At 42.2% G+C, this 20,685-nt stretch overlaps 2 protein-coding genes across 3 annotated transcripts; one reads left to right on the forward strand and one right to left on the reverse strand.

The window, feature by feature from the left end:
• Positions 1-248: 248 nt before the first annotated feature.
• Positions 249-12,117, reverse strand: dbndd1 (dysbindin domain containing 1). The gene is made up of 4 exons (XM_040199353.2): positions 11,728-12,117; positions 8,991-9,137; positions 4,649-4,786; positions 249-1,622 (listed from the first exon to the last, which is right to left on the reverse strand). Exons 1-4 carry the CDS (start codon positions 11,756-11,758, stop codon positions 1,468-1,470), a joined length of 471 nt encoding a protein of 156 aa, XP_040055287.1. The 5' UTR covers positions 11,759-12,117; the 3' UTR covers positions 249-1,467.
• Positions 12,118-13,982: 1,865 nt separating this feature from the next.
• Positions 13,983-20,397, forward strand: mthfsd (methenyltetrahydrofolate synthetase domain containing). 2 transcript variants are annotated; one of them, XM_040203860.2, is made up of 8 exons: positions 13,983-14,432; positions 14,784-14,887; positions 15,684-15,797; positions 16,148-16,261; positions 16,391-16,481; positions 16,647-16,759; positions 17,052-17,177; positions 18,388-20,397. In XM_040203860.2, exons 1-8 carry the CDS (start codon positions 14,366-14,368, stop codon positions 19,105-19,107), a joined length of 1,449 nt encoding a protein of 482 aa, XP_040059794.1. In that variant the 5' UTR covers positions 13,983-14,365; the 3' UTR covers positions 19,108-20,397. The 2 variants fall into 2 exon arrangements, with proteins under 2 accessions (XP_040059794.1, XP_040059804.1); XM_040203870.2 differs by lacking the exon at positions 15,684-15,797 and adding an exon at positions 15,510-15,623 and having other exon boundaries at positions 14,260-14,432.
• Positions 20,398-20,685: the final 288 nt, after the last annotated feature.

Raw genomic sequence — 20,685 nt, forward strand, 5'->3', positions numbered from 1 at the left:
GTTACACGCTGTGCTCGTACCATTTTACGTCAATTTCATTCTTTGACCCATGACCCATAAATCATTAAGACTAAAAGACTTCTCCTTTATTCTGTGAGTAAATACTTAAAATGTGTTTTCCCTGAGTGGAGGAACGTGATGTCTAAGTTTTGATACTTTTGACTTTTTAAATATTTCTTGTGTTGTCTCATTATACAGTACAGAATGGAGCACCATTCCCAAAATATAAATTACAAGATGAAATACAATTTTTCAAGAATTTTATTGATTCTTTTATTATCCTAGTGTCACATTTGATCCATCGTGTCACAGCATTCAGAATTATTGGCAACCCTGGTAAAGACAAGCTAAAGGTCAGATAAATAAAATAAAATAAAAGGAATCAGCTCCAAGCTTTTCTTAGAAAAAAGGGAAATATTGCATCAAGAGTTGAATAAATCTTTTCAAAGATGATTACAAAATAGTTGGCACTTTGTTGGGTTTTTCTCATTCACGTAAAGCTCACTGAAGTCAACCCGACTATCATTCGACCCTTCCCTTCATTTCCATCTGCTTCAAGTGTCACCGATCAAGTGAACGCGTCTACCAACTTTGATTGACAGACTTTGTCCACTTTAACAGCAGCAACTCCGGCAACGATCGCGTTAGGAAGGGATGAAAAAAAATCAGAGAACATGTTTGAGCGTGGTACGGTATATTGCTTATAGCCACTTGGCTTACAGCCAGTTTGCTGTTTGTGTCATCTGCACCGAATGCCAATAATTCTGCGAGGGAGCAGGCACTGTAAATACGATTCTGTGATTTCCGTTTAGGCAATTACAATAACAACACACCTTCTCCAAGATGGGGAAGGTGTGCTGAGTATAAAGAGCACTGGCCCCACTGGCATCCACTTCCACTGATGACGTTACCGTTATGGCCGAGAACAGAAAAGCAACCTGTCATATTTTCAAACCAACGCATTAAGCAACAGCCTCAGCGGGATCTTTTACTTTGACAGTTGCCGTGATTTATGTTTCAAATCATATCCGGGTAATTCAATGTGAGTCCCAGTTTCCGAACTCCACCAGCTACGTCCCACCCTGAGAGGCTGTGCGGATGCATGTGATGTTACTCCGCTGACGTCATACCCTGTCATTCACAACCAAGCTATAGTGCATTAAGAACTCCTTCCATGAAAATCACAATAATTGTGTTGGTTTGCATGTGAGAGAGAAAGACAGCAAGAGATAGAGAGGAAGAGCGAGTGTGTATTGTACATCTCAACACCCTTTGGTTAAAATACAGACCTAGCTGTCCTAGAGTCCGACCTGAACTCTCAGCACCGTGGTGATGTGGGTGCACAGTGGCAGATGGGGGGGAGGAGGGGGGACCTCTTGGTCCACTTTGTGTTGGTCCCTCTCTGGCTGTGTGCGTCTGGCTCTGGATCTTATCTCTCTCTGCAGCCAGCCTGTTTCGCATCAGATGTCACAGCTGCTTCGGCCTCTCCAGCCTCGTCAAGGGCTCGGCGGTGTCCGAGTCACTGTGGTGCTTTCGCTCTCGCGGCGGCTCGACCTTGCTGCACCGTGTCCAAGAAGGGGAGCGCATGCACCCAGCTCTGGGCAGCAGAGGATGGTGGGAACCTGGGAACACAACGTTGACTTGTCACTAAAAGGAATGCAGTCTTGGCAGGTGCAAGGATGGAGACGGACACATAGCGCTAAACCTGCTGAAATGTTTACATGCACCAGAAGCCCTGATAGATACAGCTGTTCCCTTCCAGCCATTAACAGCCTTTAGCCTTTTGCAAGCGTGCACTCACACATACCAGCATTCAGGGTTACTGGGAGTAGACCAATATATAAGTAATTACCCCCAAATAACATATTTATTTTTGTCTTTGTTATCCAGCCTGTCAGGGGGACAAACAGTCAGGAGGCATAAAGACTGACAGAGCTAAAGAATCGCTCTGCCTTCCACCGCCTGTACCAGTCTAACGCAGGATCTCTTGAGTGAAGGTCATGCTAAGCACGTCGTTTATACGTCTCCCCAGCCACATCCATATGCTCGCACGCATTCAAGACTGAGAAAGGAAAATACGAGCGAGAAAGGGTCCACGAGAGGTATTGATCTCAAAAGATTGATGGCGTCGTGGGGGGGTTAATGGAAGAGAGGGGACGACAACCTCCTCAGCAGCGTGAAGGATGCTGCTGCAGCAGGCACCACCAACAGAGATGTTCATGTTAGTTGTGCATATGATCTTAATGGACTGATTCAGATTTATGTGGACCTGTTTTTACCCTGATACCTAATTAAAGGAATGATGTAAATTAATTATTTCAATAATTAAAAAATCTAAATAGTTGATCTCATGGTCAAAGAAATGTTTTCCTAACTGAGGGGTAAAGTAATTAGATTCTTCCCAACAACATACAAAGATTTTTCCTTAATTCTCTCCCGCTCTCGTGCAGCATACTGCACACAAGTACCCTGATCTGCTGTGGGGTGCTGCGCTGCATTCCTCTTGTGGCTAGCTGATACCATGTTGCTGCATAACTTCATGTTTTCGAGACACACGCAATAGAAATAAAAAACAACGTTGTGTAGATATATGCAGGTGCAAAGTGGTATTAAACCGATATAAGATTTATTTTCCTCTCCTTGTGTCAAGTTAGTTTTATACTTGAAACATTGTCGTTGCCCCACAGTATCGGCCAGCCATCTCAATAGCCATCTTATTTAGATAGAATTGTACCATTTCTCTGCTAAAGTGGTATCTGGGGCAGAATTAAAGATAGAGGAGCCGAGAGACCGTGTGAAGGAGAGGAGGAACAAATACAGCAAACAGGTAGAAGAGAGATTTTTGAGAGCAGCCCTGAGCAAAATGATAAATCTCACATCAAAAGGTAAAAACACTTTTTGGGTGGAAGAAATGTTTGCGCATTCTCACATGGAGGATCTATTTGTATTCCCAGTTCATGCAGTACAAGAAGCATAAAAACACAAGAGTGAAGGACGCACCCTGCTCATTGTAAGGTGGCCGTTGCTTTCATAAATAAGAAAATCAGATCATATATATATATATATATATATATATATATATATATATATATATATATATGCTGTGTGAATTAAATCACATAACAATGGTATACAGGAGTACGTCTCCTCACAGCAGGACTTCATCTTGATTAGCAGGGGAGCAGATGTGAGACCTCGGACTTAAAGCCTTTTGGCGGTTGCATCTCTTCCACTCGGCTCTAAAGGAGCGGCTGCGACCAATTAACGGGAGCCTGAGGGATCTTGCTAAGGCGGTGTTGGAAAGCACAGGTGTGAATGGTTGACAAGCTAAAACTGTTATTCTAGTCAGCTGTGGGAACATGAGTTAAAAAAAAATGAAATTAGTACGTCACATGTAATTTACCGACTTGTTGTTTTAAGGCTCATGTTTGCACGTAAAGGGGCAAATTCAAGTAATTGCCGATGTAGCTGCAGAAGAAACATTGCACAGATGGACGACTGGTACCACAGCTCACTCATAGCAAGCTGTGCATTTTGCATCATTAGTAATAAACAGAATATAGAAAGAAATGATAAAACACTCTTGTTGCAAAAGAAGCAGGAGGATAAGAAATGCAAGAAAAAATAGAAGTAGAGTAGAAGAGTAGAAGAAGAGTGATAGAAGTAAAGAGAATATAATGACAAACTACATTTATAATATTATATTATAAGAATAATTTCTCCACGTGAATGTGAAGTATATGTTACATCCAGCATCTTGTTTGAGCAGCAGTCCACCATCAGGTTCTCTTTGGGTCACTTTGAACAGAATAATGAACAGCTATTTGGAGCTCTTTCATATTCTCAACCAAAGCACGAGGATGAGTTGCACCCTAGTAACGTAATTGAAAGCCTGACATTTTTTTTTGAGACAAATGTGTGGTTTGAAACTTTCCACACAGGCCATGCACAGACTATAGAATATCTTAAAAACGTTGTTGAAACTGTATCGGATCTCTAAATTTCCTGCTGGTTTGAAGTCCCGTGCGCATACAGAGAGGCAGAGAGGAGGAGAGAGTTCACTGTCCGCATGTGTGATGAGGCTCACAGGTCATGAATAAAACATGTCAAAGAGTTTGTGCATCCTCGTGCGAATTAGGAGAAAGACGTGCAGGCCTCCACCTCAGCCTGCTGTCTGTTAGTGCATGAAGATTAAAATTGTTTCTCATAAGAACCAAACAACGTGAGGAAATTTAAAAATGAAAGTTCAACCTTTTAAGGGCATTCATACCAGACACTGTGAATGATGTTTTTGATGCCTCCCTTAAGGGAGTCGCGTGCTATATTGAATCATTAAGGCTCAGCAACGCTTTTTAAGTCACTGCCAGGTCATGATGTTGTGAAACTCTTCCCTGGGTCACTGAGTAACACCACACTCTAAAGTAGTGTTTTATGTATGCATCTTCACTCCTACAGTCACTGAGTCGAGATAGAGGACTGCAGGGAATAAAACCAGAGGGCAAACGCGTGCAAAGAAAATATTACAGGATGTTGTTTTAATTTAATTTTTGTTTGCATTCGTATGAATTTAAATGTGTGAATACTGTAGGCAAGAAGAGGCTCTCGTTCCCTTCATTTTTTAATAATACATTGGTTGTCATTCCCTTACCCGCTGGGGACTCATTGTGGATGTCCTCATCAGAGTCGGCAAAAACCTCAGCCAGTTCCTGGTCGGACATGTCAGTCAGCTCGGTCAGGTCCAGCAGGTCAAAGTGCACCTCCAGCGAGGACACACTACTCAGTGGCTCTACGAGGCCGGGAGAGAAAACAGCATACTTTAAGTCTGGAGCAAGGCTGAGAAGTTAAAATCATCCACAAATTGTGAAACAGTGAAGAAGAACAGCAGCTCCTTAAAAAGAAGTAGAGGAGAGACTGCATACATCGCTCCCCAGCCCATCATGTACTACTCTTAAATCTTAAATGAACTCATAATGAGAACAATTGTTGGCTCTTTCAGTGCTACTGTAAAATAGATTTTGACAACAAATATATTTATTCAGTTTTTCCTGAAAAGTTCAGTGTTCTCTACTTTGGAAAAGGATGCTAACACGCAGATTACTTGAATCTTCCCCAGACGTCGGCACTGCAGTCAGTGCCTCTGTTTCAGACACCTGTGACTTTCATGCGGGCCGTCACGGAACAACTGAAACAAGAGCTAAAGTCAGAGGAGATGAAAATAGCCATTTATTTAACACATTGTGCTCTCCATCCCTCCCCGGGGTGTGATGCACCTGTTTATTTCACCACAAGATTCCCGTCCACACTGCCGCACACAACAGGGTCAAATGCACATGAGGCGCGCCAGGCTCTGCATTCCCATCAGCTTAACATCTCAATGTGACATTTGTAAAAGGAAATAAATTCAAAGACACTGTAACGCGTAGAGCCGAGCGTCGGTCTGTCACAGCATCGCTCAAGCTGGGAACCGATTCTGTGCGATACATCTGAACAAATCTACCACTAGAGTGAGAAAGATGTTTGGAGACTTCACTGAAGCAGGTGTGGGTGCTTGTATTTTTCTAAAGAATCATTGGATGCCGGTCGCCCGAGCAACGTCAAGTCTGGAACATTTCACTGTTGGTTTGTGAGCTTGACATGGTGGTGAAATGGGGGGTTACGTGACGGGTCGAAAGGTGTTATTACCGCATGTCGCTTGCCTGCTGCTGTTTTCGAGACTGTTTAAGACAATGCGTCACGTTGAAGAGGCAAAACACGCTGCTACTGCTGCTGACATCTCGCTCACCGTCGTCCTTCAGCAACTATTGATTTAAAGTAGATTATCAGTAGCTTTTCATTGTGCCGTGTTTCAGATATATTAAAACGATTCAAACAGAAAGAAGGAGGCAGTGACAAGATGCAAGATGCAAATAAGAGAGCAATGAAAATTCAGAGACTTTGGAGTATGAAGTCTAAAGGTGCCCTTGTCTTTGCCCCCAAACCATCTGCTTGCCCCAGAAGTCTTTACCCGTATTCATTACCCAGACAGGGTCACATGCTGGTCACGACCCACCTAGATATAATATGCACAACCATGGCACCTTACGGGAAGCATTAAAGGCGTTGCAGAAAATATTGTAGATTGTAATGTCCACAAGAAGAGTGTAATAGGCACAGAAAATACTAGAAGACTAACCAATGAGACACAGCGAAGACGGGAATAGAACTAAAACTGACTGGCTCAATCAACTTGTTCCTCCATATTTAACAAGTTAGAATTATTTTAACAAAAATATATTAATTTATATTCTGACAACGAACCCATAACATACCCTACGCTCTGATCTGGATATCTAGACACACATACAAAGCAAACCGGTTAGAGACCCTCTTGAGGAGGACCAGCAGCACAAAGTGGGGGAGCCAATGGCCTCAAGCCCTTTTCCAACTTTGTGCGCGAAAAGAAATCTAGAGAAAAGAAAAGAAATCTACAAATTTACCGCCTCCCAGTCAGACTCAGAAGAGAAACACGGCCTTTTGGCAGGAGCCATCTGAGATGTCATTGCAGGTGTAATCAATGCCATGATTGTGGCCCTGTTCCATTTAGTCTAACAAGACCTACTAATTGTAAATGCTGGCTCACTGGTATGACTGCGATATACTTATTGGAAGGGGACCATGATCAAGCTGCTATACCACTGTCACTGTCGGTAAGAATACAATTATGTTAAATGTGATCTTCAGTACTATTGCCCAGTTCTATTTAATTCATGGAAGGTTTTACCTAATGTCTTGTTTTTAAAAGGCGCTGCATGAAGGGTTAAGCTAACGAGTTTCCCTCCCCACACCATTAGCCGCTGCACCGCTAATCACTACATGGCAGCAGTGGCAGTCAGAATTAAGAAAATGTGTCTCCTGTCTCATAGTGATTGGTTACACTTTGTGCAGGAACCACATTCTCTTTAATTTAATGATTTTTTTATATTCAGATTTTCCATTTATTGCTTGGGAATATTTTCTTTTCTGAAGGAGAGAAGAAACTGAAGGCAGTGAAACAGGGAGTTTAATAATTGCGGAGGAGGGGATGAAGAGAAACTGGGGAGCTGCAGGATGATGGTAGAAGAGATGAAGCTATGTAGGAAGGTTGAAAAACAAGAAGGCAATGAAAGCAAGAGGACTTAAATGAAAGAAGGCATGATGTAAAACAAAACATCCCCTGGATCATTTAAATGCTATTATTTCCAACAGACTACAAGCTTATTCCCATTCTTTTGTGTTTGTTTTTTAACCATCTCTTCCCCATATTTCTTTTTGCTCTCCCACACCCTTTCTCCTTTGAATAATTGATCAGTGCCTTTGCTCTCCCAGGCAGACGCACTGAAACAACTGCCTCCATCTCAGAGGCCAATCAGGCGAGCCTTAAGATGCCAGTGAGGACGCCTGACAATGAAGATGCCGCGCTGAGGCTTCAGAAGGACACTGTGCCTGGGGCAGATGGAGGATGTAAAGGACCACTGCCTTGTCCTACAGTTGGAATAACATATTCTTATTTATTTTAAGTTTGCCCATAATCTTACATTCACGACTTTGAAGTCTATGTAGGTGGGATGAACGTGCCTTTGAATTGACTGAAAAGTAAAATCAACACAAAAAGATTTACCTTAATTTTTGTTCTCTCTTTCTTTTCTGCCCATGTAGTAAGCTACAGATTTATTCAACGGAAGGAACAAATAATGGAAGGGTAGAGGGAGGCGTTGACATTTGGTAGAAGGGAGCAGAGAGGATATGACTTGCATGCTGGATGTATGCGACGCCCTTCCTTTTCTACCGGCTCATCAGCGCTCTGAGGTGATTGGACTGAGCTGAGATAGTACATTATACAGCATTTCTTTCTTAATCCTCACTTTTCTTGTGCTAATTATTTTATGTTGCATTGTTTGCAAATCAGCAACGGATAAGTAAGTCATTTTTGCCTTTGAGGACGCACACATGGCTAAATCCATCAGAACCATGAAAAATGTTACTTCAATAGAAACAAGTCAGCTGGAAATATTTGATGAAAGGCTCACTGGGCTACGGCTGCTCGACATGTTGTAGCTGAAACTGTAAAATAAACCATACAAAGGTCTTTGACACCCACATGTCTCAATTCTTCCTTTTGACTCTTGGTTTCTGCTATTACAGATCAATACAAATGAGTAAACACTTTTTCTTACGGCACCACTGCACAGCAGTCACCATATATTCTTTATCTGTCCACCCATTACCAATAAAAGAAGGGAAATTGTTTCGGCACGCATGTTTTTTTTTTAATGCATTACTGCATCTATGGTTCCTGCATTTGTTGATCTTCAATGCTTTAGTTCCAACACACTAACAACTTGCTCCTCTCTGAGAGAAAACAGCAGTACAAGGCAGGGTTTGAGGCAAGACAATGACCTGAGTCAATAATCAGCATAAACCGTAAATAGCATGGACCTTTTTACGTGATTCCCGATCTCTCACTATATATCTCACGGGCAATGAATGGACAGTAACAAGCGGGTGATCATTGGGATTAAATGTTTATTTAGGACGGGATCTTTTCCTTCAGATTATAATCTGACCGGCCAAGTGATACAACCAGCTAGTAGGTCACGTCAAAACATCCTGACCCAGACATTAGCGTCTGGATGAGCTGTTTCTCCAAAAAAAAAGTGTTTGGTAAGTGAAGCCAATAAACGTTGTCTCACCCGTGAATCTGTCTGTTGGCCCTCGGCTCAGAGGCGCACAGGGAGGCTTCTGTAGGGTATTGATGCACAATGAGTCCTTTCAAGCAACGCTAAGCTGCAGTGGTCTTTGAGAATGTGGCACCAGAAAGTCTAAAATACTTTAGTGGTTTGAAAGACCAGAGAAGATCAACCCAGACTCTACCGGGACTTTATCTCGATCAGGTATCTTGCTCGAAGTATGATGATGAATATTCATCGCTTTTGACTCTTAACACTGCCTTCCCTTCACCCCCCCGTACTCACGTCTCTTCTCGGTGATGTGCAGCAGGCTGGCAGTGTGCCCCGACAGGACGCCCTCCTCCTCCTCCCCAGCCTGCCAGTGAAAAGACTCCTTGGATAGGTCACCTGAGCCGGACGGCTTCAACAGCTTCTGGGTGTCTTTGTTGGGTTCTATCACATACATGTACACAGAAACGGATGGTAAGAAGGAGCAATGAGACTAAAAAGGTGTAAATATTCGGAATAGTTAATAGATTTTTAACCCAATGTTATATTAGAAAACTGTGCTTTTATGGATGTGGGCTTCGTTGAAAGCGAAAAGTTTGTTAACTTGACTGTTGTCAAATGTCTGATTCAACAGTTATATTATTGTCATGTTAGATAATGCGTTCAAGTTTTTTCAACTTCAAGAAAGGAGAAAGGTCCTCACAGGCTATGAACAAGTCTGAAAATAGAGGGTATTTAAAATAGCATCCCTTCAAATTCAGGAGTGTGCACAATATCTGTTGGCCTATTTAACACAGCTAAAGTACAGTAGGGGATGTGATTAGGTTGAGTGAGGTAAAGACAGGAGTACGGAAGTGCTGCATATGTAGTTTATGGATTACAGAGAACTGAGATGCCACGTAAACTATCTGCATTTCTAAATTAGGGAAGGCTGAAGTGACCCGATTCAGACCTTTTGGATTAAATCCTGGAATGTATTTATCAACAACACACACTGGTGCTACAGTTTTAAAGGTTAGATTTAAAAGAAAATGATCATTACTTAAAACAGATCTCTCTGTATGAAGGATTGTTTGGCACAAATGCATGTATTTTCTTAGTGCCATAATACTTTATGATAATATGTGGAGCTGATAGAGAGACGTGTGGAAGACGAGCAGACTCTGGATGGGAATCACCAGATGGCGGCTGAATCTTGTTTTTCTCGCAGTTTGCTCCTGGACAGTTGGACAGTTGCTCTTCTCATTTCAGATTAAAAGTGTTTTATAGCCAAAGCCAGAACAAGATGGATTTGACTGAGAAGAACAATGTTCATTGGTGGCTATTGATTGATTTCCACAGCGAGGAGCCACAGAAACAGAAGTTACCTCTGCTGGTATAATGAAATGTTTGTTCAATATTTAGACTGGCAGCTCAGGTTTTGATTTCTAGACACTTCTTCAGCAAACACAAATCCCCAGGCAACAGTTCCTGACCTTTTACCAATTGCTTTTAGGCAGTTTATCGTCCATCAAAACGGAATTGTCATCACAAGAATAGCCCCCTGTTGGTGTTGCAGTGCATTCATAAAAAAACATTTCCCGTGTTTTAATGAGCTATTTTTTTGTTCTACAAGTAAATGTAAAATACACATGACGTTTTGTCACATTTTGTCTTCATTTATGCCCAAATGTTTAATGGAAGTCTCTTGAAGATGGTTCTGGCGCTCAGTCAGGATGGTCTACACTGGTAAAATCTAAAATATGGCCTTTTCCAACTGTTGCTTCCCCTGCCTGAGCTGTCAGCTGTGAAACATCTGATCTTCCACCAACAGATGGAGTTAAACGAAAGAGAGAAACATTTGCCAAAATTGAATCAAACTCACAGTCTCGGTTTCATAAATCATTCGCTGACTCTATTGCAGACAGGAATAATTAACATCCTCAACACCCTTTTTCAGCAGGGAATTTTGCATGGGAAACAATATAGTTGAGTATTTCCATTAAACTGTCTCTGAAAGCAGATGTCCAGATTACTGAGCAGTGAATACGTTAAGAAGAGGATAACTCCAGGAACATTTTTTTCTGAACAGTTTATGGTTGTTGGGGCATTTTTCAGCAATAATAACTGCAATCCTCCAGAATAAAGCTAGAAATACTACTTTGTTCTGGACAGCCCTGTTGCTCACAAGAAGTCACACTTCCTTCACCTGACTTGTTCTATTAATGATGTTCACTCTAATCCAATCATCACAATAAACAAATAATAACCCAATCTTAATGGGCGGGTAATTCTGGCCATGTGCATGAACATGTAGTGCTCATATGCTGTCTGTCAAAAATGATAAGTGACAAAGCAGGAAAAACATGATATCCCATTATTGAAATACTAACAAATAATCTACCCTTTGCCTACATTATGAGAGGCGTATTCTTTTATTCATCCTTGCTAATGTTCTGATGTGTGTTAGATGCCTTCCAGCAATGAGCCGATACACTGTGTATAGACACCGTTATATCATCCGCCCTTTGTGAACGTTTGATTGTTTAGATGTTACAGTGGATTAGCACTGAGGCATTGTGCAGTTCTACCACACAGCACTGGTGTCTCTGGATGCACGAAACACAAAGACCATATGAGTCCACTATTGTACTGGAAATTGTATTTCATCAGTCCAGCTTTTGGATGGTTGGCTTCAGTGTGCGGATAGAAAAAGACCTGTGAGGGAGTGGATTACACGTGGAGCTTAGCTGCAGAGATGAACCCTCCACAAATGGATCCTGAGAGAGGAAAATCATCAGAAACGGTCCCCCTGTACTGCTATGTTTAAGCCAAACGCATGTCAGTGAATGCATCATGCCTAGACATTTAGAATGGGAATGTAATATCATTATTTCTAAAGTATCCATATAAGCACAAACATATTGAACAAGCGGTTAGGAGAGATTCTTACTTGCAGCAGTGTATCCATAGAACAATTCATTCAAAGGACAGACACCATGCTAATGTGACACTGTGAACGCAGAGAACAGAAAGAATAAAAAATGTCTCTTACCTGGGCTCCCTGCCCCTCCCTGAGCCTCCATGCAGCTCAGCCGAGTGTCTAGCTGTTCACCACACCAGCATCGGAGAGTGGAGGAGACAAACGGGGAGGGAGGAAAGGAGAGGCAAGGAGGAGAGTGTGTGCATGTGAGAGAGAGAGCAGGGTGGGGTGGGTGGGTGGGTTGACACAGCGAGACCACCGCTCTCTAAAGACTCCTCCTTTTTTTTTTGTCCTTCGTTGTTCTAGATTTCCCAAACAGGTGATGGCAGTTTCTGCTCTCTCTCAGTCCACCTGCACCGCTCTGAGTGCTGCACTGCCTCACAGACCGAGTCCACCACAGAGGGGCAGGTGTGGCATCAGCAGCATCCCTGCACATGTGCCTTGTTTTAGTAGATGCAGCATTGTGAGGCTTGGTGTGTACAGAACCCAGAGAGAGAGAGAGAGAGAGAGAGAGAGAGAGAGAGAGAGAGAGAGAGAGAGAGAGAGAGAGAGAGAGAGAGACAAAGAGAGAGAGAAAAGGAGAGACAAGGAGAGAGAGACAGGGGAGGGCTGTGTTGGCAGCCCGCCCAGACTGAGGGGGAGAGAGAGAGAGAGAGAGAGAGAGAGAGAGAGAGAGAGAGAGAGAGAGAGAGAGAGAGAGTGGGGGGTCAGGGAGGACTATGGACCACTGGAGTGAGGAAATTGTGTGCGTGTGTGTGTGTGTGTGTGTGTGTGTGTGTGTGTGTGTGTGTGTGTGTGTGTGTGTGTGTGTGTGTGCGCGCAAGTTTAACATTCCCAGCTCAGGCTTTATCGCCTAGATGACCGTGAGGTTTACTAAAAAGGTAAGATAAGATTTGCGGCATCAAACACAGTTTAATGACATAAAAAATGGCAAACTGTGTTATGGGTTTGCGGTAGGTTGCCGATCAGCATGAAATTGAGTTGTTTTTGTCAGCTGAGGGTGAATCTGTTAGTAGACAGCGACCTCTAGTGGCACAATCCGGCCCCCCTTGGGTGGTCATGTGATCCCAGAAACCCACCAGAAACAGGACCGCACCCTATTTCTACTCATGAAGAACCAGAAGAAGCAGTGACATTAGATAAAGAGTACCTCATATTTAGTAAGAAAACACCAGATTAGATTTAGCAGCTCTAAAAAGTGAATCCCTTGACTTTTCATCTGTTGTTACCAGTCTTATTGGTAAATGGACTTGTACTTTTTTAGTTTTCTGACCACTGAAAACACCACAACACTACAAGTCATGAACTAATGATATTCCCATCAGCCTCAGATATGCTTTTTGTTTATTGCTATGTTAGCATGCTAACATGCAGTGAACAGTGTGACAGTGGCCTACATCCTACCTTCTTCACGACAGCATGTTGGCTCTCTTGTTGCCATGGCTAAACATTTTGAGTCTTGTTGCTATAAGGGTTCTCTCAAGAAATATTACATTGGCGTATCATATATTACATGTTCTTACACTGCAGGCTGCAATCTAAGCAATATATGTCACATTAGGTTATCCTGCAGGACACACATTTTCATTTAGTGATATCCGAAACCTAAAGCAGAGTCCCTCCTACACTGGCCTTTGTGTTTGATGATTTAATTGTCTGTCTAGAACCAATTGTCTTCAAGCCTTCTCATTTCAGAGAGATTTTAACTGGAAAGCTAAGTTACCACGTTATTTTCGAGTTGTATTTTTTTGTTATGTACTTACAATATGACATTTATTTATTGTACTTTTTAATACTGCAAATAAAAGTAATTAGTTAAATTCACTTTAAATGTTTATTAAATCGTATAATGCAGTTATGTATTAAAGTGCTAATAATACAAAGACCCTTATAAGTTCCCAAGTATAATTTTTTTTCCTCTCATGTCTGATTGTGTAGAAAAGTGCCCACCAAATGTCAAACAATTCTTCACAAGGATGTCAGACAATCTGTAACTACTTCACAACCTACAAACATAACCATCGATTACAAAATCAAGACCAAACACCACAAAGGGCTCACATATGCTCATGTTTCATGAGGTAAAGCCCACTGTGAAGAGATGGGATTCTTTCACGGGAGTAGATGATACACACACCACAATGCTGATACCAACGACACCTGCCTAAAAATACAGGAGAAAATGGAAGTTAAAGTTGACATTACAGTGCTTCTCTGGAGTTCAATAACTAGGCTGAACAGCACGTGCTATTAGCTAACCGTGTTAACTACCGCAAGCTAACCGAGTAAACGCCTGTTTTCCCCAGCGGGCCCCGGGGCGCTGCGCTGCAGGGAGCGAGCTGCTGGTCGGAAAGGTGAGCTGCGGTCACGAGCCACAACGGCGAACCAGACGCCGGATCCTGCGCACATGTGCACAAAGCGAGCAGACGCTCCGATAACACCACACGCACAGCGATTATCTACCGAGCAAAATACATGTTTGCAACTTTATTAAAGTTCCCATTGGTTTGTGTTGATCCCCTAAGCGGTGTCGTACCACCGTGCGGGAAGGCTCGTCAGGCATAAACGCTTTCGGCTTCGCCTTTGGTTAAAATTGACCATCCCGAGCTTCCGTAGCAGCGAAAACATTGTCAAGCAGCTGTTCCGTGCGTATTATGTTACAGAGCTCACGTGTGCGACTTTACTGCGTATAGTGCTGTAGCGGAAAATAATGTCTACCGTCATTAACACAATGGAGCCTGTCATAAAAGTGGAGCCCGTCATAATAGTAAATCCTGGTAGGTGAAATGATCTAGATGTGTGTTTTGACGTTGGAAATGAATGTCGATGCATGCTAATGTTTAGCATGTTTAAATGTTTGGCTAGTGCTGCTTCGTCTAGCTTCACTTGTACATTGTTGAAAAACCGGTTCCGTGGTTGAATATATAACGGTACACTTGCATTACCAGTAACACAATGCAGCATATTATTGAAGTATAACCGAAAAAAATGATGTATTGATGATTTTGTTATAGCGCTGTGAATGAATGTCGACGCATGCTAATATGTAGCAGTTGTCGCCGTGTGGCTAATTTTGGCGAAACTTCACTGTGAGCCTGTGATTAAAGCTCGTGCGGTTTTCTCTACAGGAGCGACGAAATGGGACATTCGTCAGAAAGTTTGGGACTACATCGAAGATAATAATCTGGCCAATTTCCCCAGGCCTGTTCACAACAGAATCCCAAATTTCAAGGTAATTGAGCAATGTTTGCAGTGCACGACAAACCCAGTATTGCCTTTTTATCTAGCGGTGAACCAAATTAATACACTGCTAACTAACGAATCAAATATGCAGTATTACAGTCGACATTGTTGCGATGGCTTTCATCTGCTTATCTATTCAATAATGCATTTCATTCGTACAGGGTGGTGTGCTCACTGTGACTTGTTAACTGTCTGTTTTGCATGGGGGGCCACGCTACTCAGGACATTATGTAGTAAGTAATAAAACGGAAATTAAACACACAGTTTACTACAAACCACACTTCTGGTCGTAACATCTTATGTACACCCACGGATCCATATCATTAATACAACAAAAATGATTTATTTTAAATTAAAGCAATGTTTTCCTAAATCAGTGGGTTAATAAATGCACAGGTCACAACCTGTCTTCCATATGTTAATAATATATAATAATAAATAGGAATGTGAACTATTTGCTCATAACTGGTTAAAAAGAAAGTAACTGGGTCAAATAATTGCTAAAATAATGACACCATGAGGTTTTCACAGCAGCCTTTAACCACTTTTGAATGAATAATGTCTTGTTTGTATTTGCATCTATGTTTTTTTACTGTGTACGTACTGGCCAGGGTGCAAGTCAAGCATGCAACAGGCTTGTAGACCTGCAGGAGTTCAAGTCCAGCCAGACAATCAAAGTAAACCCAGACAGACCTCAGCAGCAGGCACGCTTTGTCGCTCTGGAAGTAAGTCAATGCTGAAAAACAAAGAACAGTTGTCAGTCCTTGTGCTCTCCTCTCAACCAGGGGGCTTTCACAGCCTGTACCAAGGTGTCTGAGCTGCAGGTGTTCACCCAGGCTACTGAGGTGAAGGTGGATCCCGATAAACCCCTGGAGGGTGCCCGGCTTGCCGTGCTACAGGTAGCACTTTACTGTGGAAACGCACACAAAGAACCTTTGTGTCCAAAGATGTATTACAAAAAATGTCTCCCTCTCTTTCTAATTATGTCATTTTCAATTTGAGGAATGGTTTATTTTAGAAATTGTGATAGAAGTACAGAAGATTTATCCTATTTGACTCCTTTTAACGTGTTAAATAAGACTTGCGTGTTACATACCGGTATTTAGTTAGGAAGCGACAATTCATGGACATCAGTGCTTTACATTCCCGGTTTTGGAATATTTGTAATTTTTGCCATCTCACTGAATTTATTCACCTTGTTACTGTAAATTTATCTAATGCATTTTTTTTTGGGAAAAATCTTTCACAGGCGCAGAAAACTTTATTGGTCCCGACTCCTCGTCTTCGTACTGGCCTTTTCAATAAAATCACACCTCCCCAGGGGGCCACCAAAGAACAGCTACGCATATGCTCTTCCTCACAGGTTTCAACAAGTTGATTTTACAACCTGTTAACATTTCCTCACATAATTTCCTCATGATTTATGAATCCGTAAGTGCTAACACATTGCAAATATATCTTCTCTTACTGTTGTCTGAACTTCTTCCATCAGGGTGTGAGAGACTTCAGTGTGCCTTTTGACCTGGATGAGAAGGTGAAGGTCGACCTGGTAGTGGTCGGCTCTGTGGCGGTGTCAGAGAAAGGTGACCAACGACCCACCGCTTCACAATAACAAATGCACAATAAATAAGAAAAGCCGTAGTGGCGGAGTCGCCCCTGGAGGAGATGTGTATACTACTGACCTGCCTTCTCTTTCTTTGTATCACTGTTTTAAAACTACCCTTAAAAGAGGTTCTCCTGTTCTGCAGGCTTGCGGATTGGAAAAGGAGAGGGCTTCGCTGACCTGGAGTATGCCATGATGGCCTCCATGGGAGCTGTGAATGAGTCCACTGTGGTGGTGACTATTGTCCATGACTGCCAGGTCAGTTTACTACTGTTCTGAGTACATACTGTCATGGCTTTTTTCTTTATCAAGTAAAGGTGATTTATTAAGTGATACTATCTGGTGGATATAGAAAGTATCTTTTTTGACAAATCTTTTGGGAGTTCTAGTGTGTAATGGCAAATGCGTCACATAAATTCCAACTTCAAAAGTTGTCACAAGCAACAGAAATATTATATACACCAAGCAATGTTCTCCTCTATTAATTCTCTATTGTTGATGAAACGCATAATTACTGACACGTAGTCCCTGTGGGATTGTGTGCTTCCAGGTGGTGGATATTCCAGATGAGATAATGGAAAGCCATGACCTGACTGTGGACTACATCCTCACACCCACCAGAGTTATCAAAACCGATTGCCAGGTGCCCAAACCACAAGGAATCTTCTGGAATAAGGTACATTTAAATAACTGTCTTTGCTCTGTCTATTGCTCCTTCTAGTTCGCAGTACAAGCCTTCAGAGTGGCAGGTCAAACGTCCAGTTTAAGTTGGGTTATTTTAAGTATTTCATCAACCAAAATGTAATAAAACATTACATCCATTTAAGCATTGTAGTTTAAGCGCCAACAAGAGACGTAGTAAAAAAACATGATCCAAAGCTGGCTTGATTTAAAAACAACCATCAGTGAGTCTGTCCTTATGTAATGTTTTAATCCTAAACTGTAACAGACATAAGTTGTATAAATGGAGGAAGAAAGGGTTTAAAGACACGGGTATCAGACTTAGGAGACAACCATTTAACACACGTACGCTGTGATTTAAACCACTGTTTCACTAGTTCAAGCGATTTCATCTCTACAGAATTAGAACTTTTCACTGCAACATTGCCCTCTAATGGACATGTAGCGGCACCACATCTCATCCGAAGAATCACTTTTTTTTTATTGCATGAATGCATTTAATTTATCTGCTCTATTAAGTTTCACATTGCTCTTTTTCTTTATTTGCAGTTCAATTTTTTGATCTAGAATATTACCTGTTAGGTTTTATATACGTTGCATATGCATTATGTAGTAAGAAGCCTAGCAACCTATATCTCCTGTATATTTGAATGGGAGTCAAGACCAACACACCGTGGAGTTTTTCCACTTGATGATTTATCTTTAATTAGACACAATGGTGGCATTATTCTCAACGTGTTGATATTTTATGTGTGTCCCCTGTGCTCCTTAAGACATGCATGTAAGTAAACAGGACCCAGTGACCTCATTGGCAGGAAGGCCATGTTTGATCATCAAAGGCGCCCCTGCCCAGCGAGATGGTGTCCGCTGGGGCAGGGGAACGGCGGGTCAAACAGGCCAGTCTAAAAACAATAGTCCAGTATATCCTTTACATGACAGGTCTGTATCAAAGGCTGCCAAGACACTTTACAAGCCCAACAAATCTAGACGGTAGCCTTTTATTTTTAACTGCTTGGGAAATGACATGGCCTTCTGCTATATAGATTATTGCAATGGCGTGCACTGTGAACAGTATGGAATAATTCCATTACATATTTCAGCTTTTGCATTATTAATCAAATGTCATCTGTAGGTATGGCACGTGTGTGTGTGTTTGACACTACTCCTTTCAGCCTTACTGAAACTTTGAAGTTGTGTTTCTTCAGCTGAACAGTGAAAAGCTGGAGAAGATCCCCATCCTGAAGAAGTTGCTTGCTCTGGAGGAACAGGCTGGGAAGGATGTTACACTGGGGGTGGCGCCCACTGCTGCAGAATCTGGTATGCAGACCGGTCAACCAAAAAGGCAGACCAGACGGAGGCCAAGGCAGAACATACAGCAGGATGATAAGGGTGAATCCAAGCAGGAGAACATAGAGTCAGAAAAGAGAGTCAGACAACGCCCAGCTAGAGTGAGGAAGGACAGCAGAGGAGATGGTGGGGGAGGTTATGAGAGGGGAAAGGGAAAAAGAGGAGAGAACCTGAAGGAAAAGAACCCAGAGGAGGGAGGAGGTGAAGTCCCGTCTCAACGTAAGCTCCCTCTGAGTGTGACCACGGTTTACCTGGGGGGAATCCCTGCCGGGCTGCGTGTGAGCGAGCTGAAAGCTGCCCTGAGGGAGAGGGAGGCCGCCCCGCTGAGGCTCACCTGGCAGGGAGCTCAACACAGGGCCTTCCTGGACTACAGCGACCCCCAGGCTGCAGAGCAGGCCCTGGAGGCCCTGCAGGATCTCAGTCTGAATGGTCACAGTCTGCAGGCTGAGCTGGCCAAGAGCCAGCGGGGAGGGAAGAGGTCCGGACAGTCCAATCGGAGACCGAGACCGTCAACGCCTCCCAAATCCAACCCGGCGACAGCAGATGAGAGTGACACCAATGAAAATGCTGAGCAGTAATGGCAATAAGCAATACTGAGCCCAGAAGTATTAATTGCGGAGCTGCGTGAAAATGCCTTAAGAAGAAATGTTTTTTTTTTTGTTTTTTTAATTTTTTTTTTATATTTCGGGATTTATTACAACGGTTATTTGAACTGTAAGATATCTAAATTGACGGCTAAGACTAATGGGCTTGAAAAATTTGAGTAGAATATGTGATGGTTGAATCAAAAAGCATTTCACCAAAAAGGTATTTTTTTTTTTAAGAATATACCATTTCCCAATACTTAACCACATACCTATGTGCCTTGTTTACTCTCACGCCACCGTCAGTGTGCCCCGAGAACCTTTGGTTTTTGATGGTACTTTTTTAAAATAGTTGACATGTAGTAGACATGCACAAGTTATTTCCTTTAAACTGTACGTACACAGTCTATTCGTTAAAATAGATGTGTAGAGTAGATTGTTAAAATACATTTAATTTCCACAACCAGTTATCAAAGGTGCCTCCGTCAGGAGCGTCTTGTTTTTGAACCGATCTACTTGTTGATCTAAAAGCCATTTACAAAAGTCGTGGGTCAAGGATTAAATGCTTAGTTTTTGTTGCACAATAACGCAACCATGTTGTCATTTAAACCATTTATAGCATCCCGATGGTTCATGAGGCTGGACGCTAGACAATGAATTTAAAAAGAAAAACCTGGTTTAACATCTAGCTCTCCATTAAAGCCAAAGCGGAGTTGATTTATTTTAAAAATACTTTTTTCAACATTCCCACAAATTTAAACTTATTGTTATGCGGTTCGGATTAGAACACCACAAGCGGCGTATAAATGGCCGTCACTTTCAGGACAAATCCACGACTCTGTTGAAAATGTGCGTAATTATCCTTTAAAACGACCTAGGGTTTAGGTCCAAACATCTACTTGATTGTTTGTATATTTGAACTAAGATCTGGATATAGATGCAGACAATGAAGCGCTAAACCTATTTTATTTGAAAACTACATGTGGGGGTCCGTGTAGCCTCGTTGGAGCCATGCTTTTTGATTTCGACTTGCCGTTTCTACCGGCTTATGTTTTGTTCAGGATATTTTGGGAATGGAAATTGTAAATTTGAAGCAGTGTTAATTGTATCTTTGGTTGACAGAAATGACACATTCATGGCTTCCTGTGTGGTTTTGCCAGTTTGCGTATGAAGCCAGGCTCATGTAACAGTTGAGAGATGCTACGATGCCGGCTGAACTGTTCTAGTGTTAATGCATCCGTTTGTAACCTGTTATAACATTTTCCATTGAAGCATTTGACTGTACTGGCTAAGTGTCTTATTTTTCTTTTAACAAAACTTGTCTTACTTTGATGTCGACAAATACTTAAGTGGCGTTACGCCGTTTTGCAGCATTTAAGAAATAGCCTCTGCTTTTTAGAGGCTGGAAGAACCCTGAGCTCCTACATCGTTGTATTGCAGGTGTCAGAGTTCCCCCTCAAACTCCATGATACAGGTTGTACTGAGGAGGCAGTAAGCTAAACTTTTACTCCATTGTGCTTACACAAACCCAAATAATACAAGTTGATTTGACATCACGAATGTAGAGCGAAC

The sequence above is a fragment of the Gasterosteus aculeatus genome, chromosome 12 (assembly GCF_964276395.1).
Source record: "Gasterosteus aculeatus chromosome 12, fGasAcu3.hap1.1, whole genome shotgun sequence".
Lineage (NCBI taxonomy): Eukaryota > Metazoa > Chordata > Actinopteri > Perciformes > Gasterosteidae > Gasterosteus > Gasterosteus aculeatus.

Bases quoted from the DNA above. Each gene is read 5' to 3' on its own strand.
- dbndd1 (XM_040199353.2), bottom strand. From the start codon at position 11,758: ATGGAGGCTCAGGGAGGGGCAGGGAGCCCAG. The intron at 9,138-11,727 runs GTAAGAGACATT...TGTATGTGATAG, and splicing joins GGGAGGGGCAGGGAGCCCAG to AACCCAACAAAGACACCCAG. The intron at 4,787-8,990 runs GTGAGTACGGGG...CCGGCCTCGTAG, and splicing joins GCACATCACCGAGAAGAGAC to AGCCACTGAGTAGTGTGTCC.
- mthfsd (XM_040203860.2), top strand. From the start codon at position 14,366: ATGTCTACCGTCATTAACACAATGGAGCCTGTCATAAAAGTGGAGCCC. The intron at 16,482-16,646 runs GTGACCAACGAC...CCTGTTCTGCAG, and splicing joins TGTGGCGGTGTCAGAGAAAG to GCTTGCGGATTGGAAAAGGA. The intron at 17,178-18,387 runs GTACATTTAAAT...GTGTTTCTTCAG, and splicing joins AAGGAATCTTCTGGAATAAG to CTGAACAGTGAAAAGCTGGA.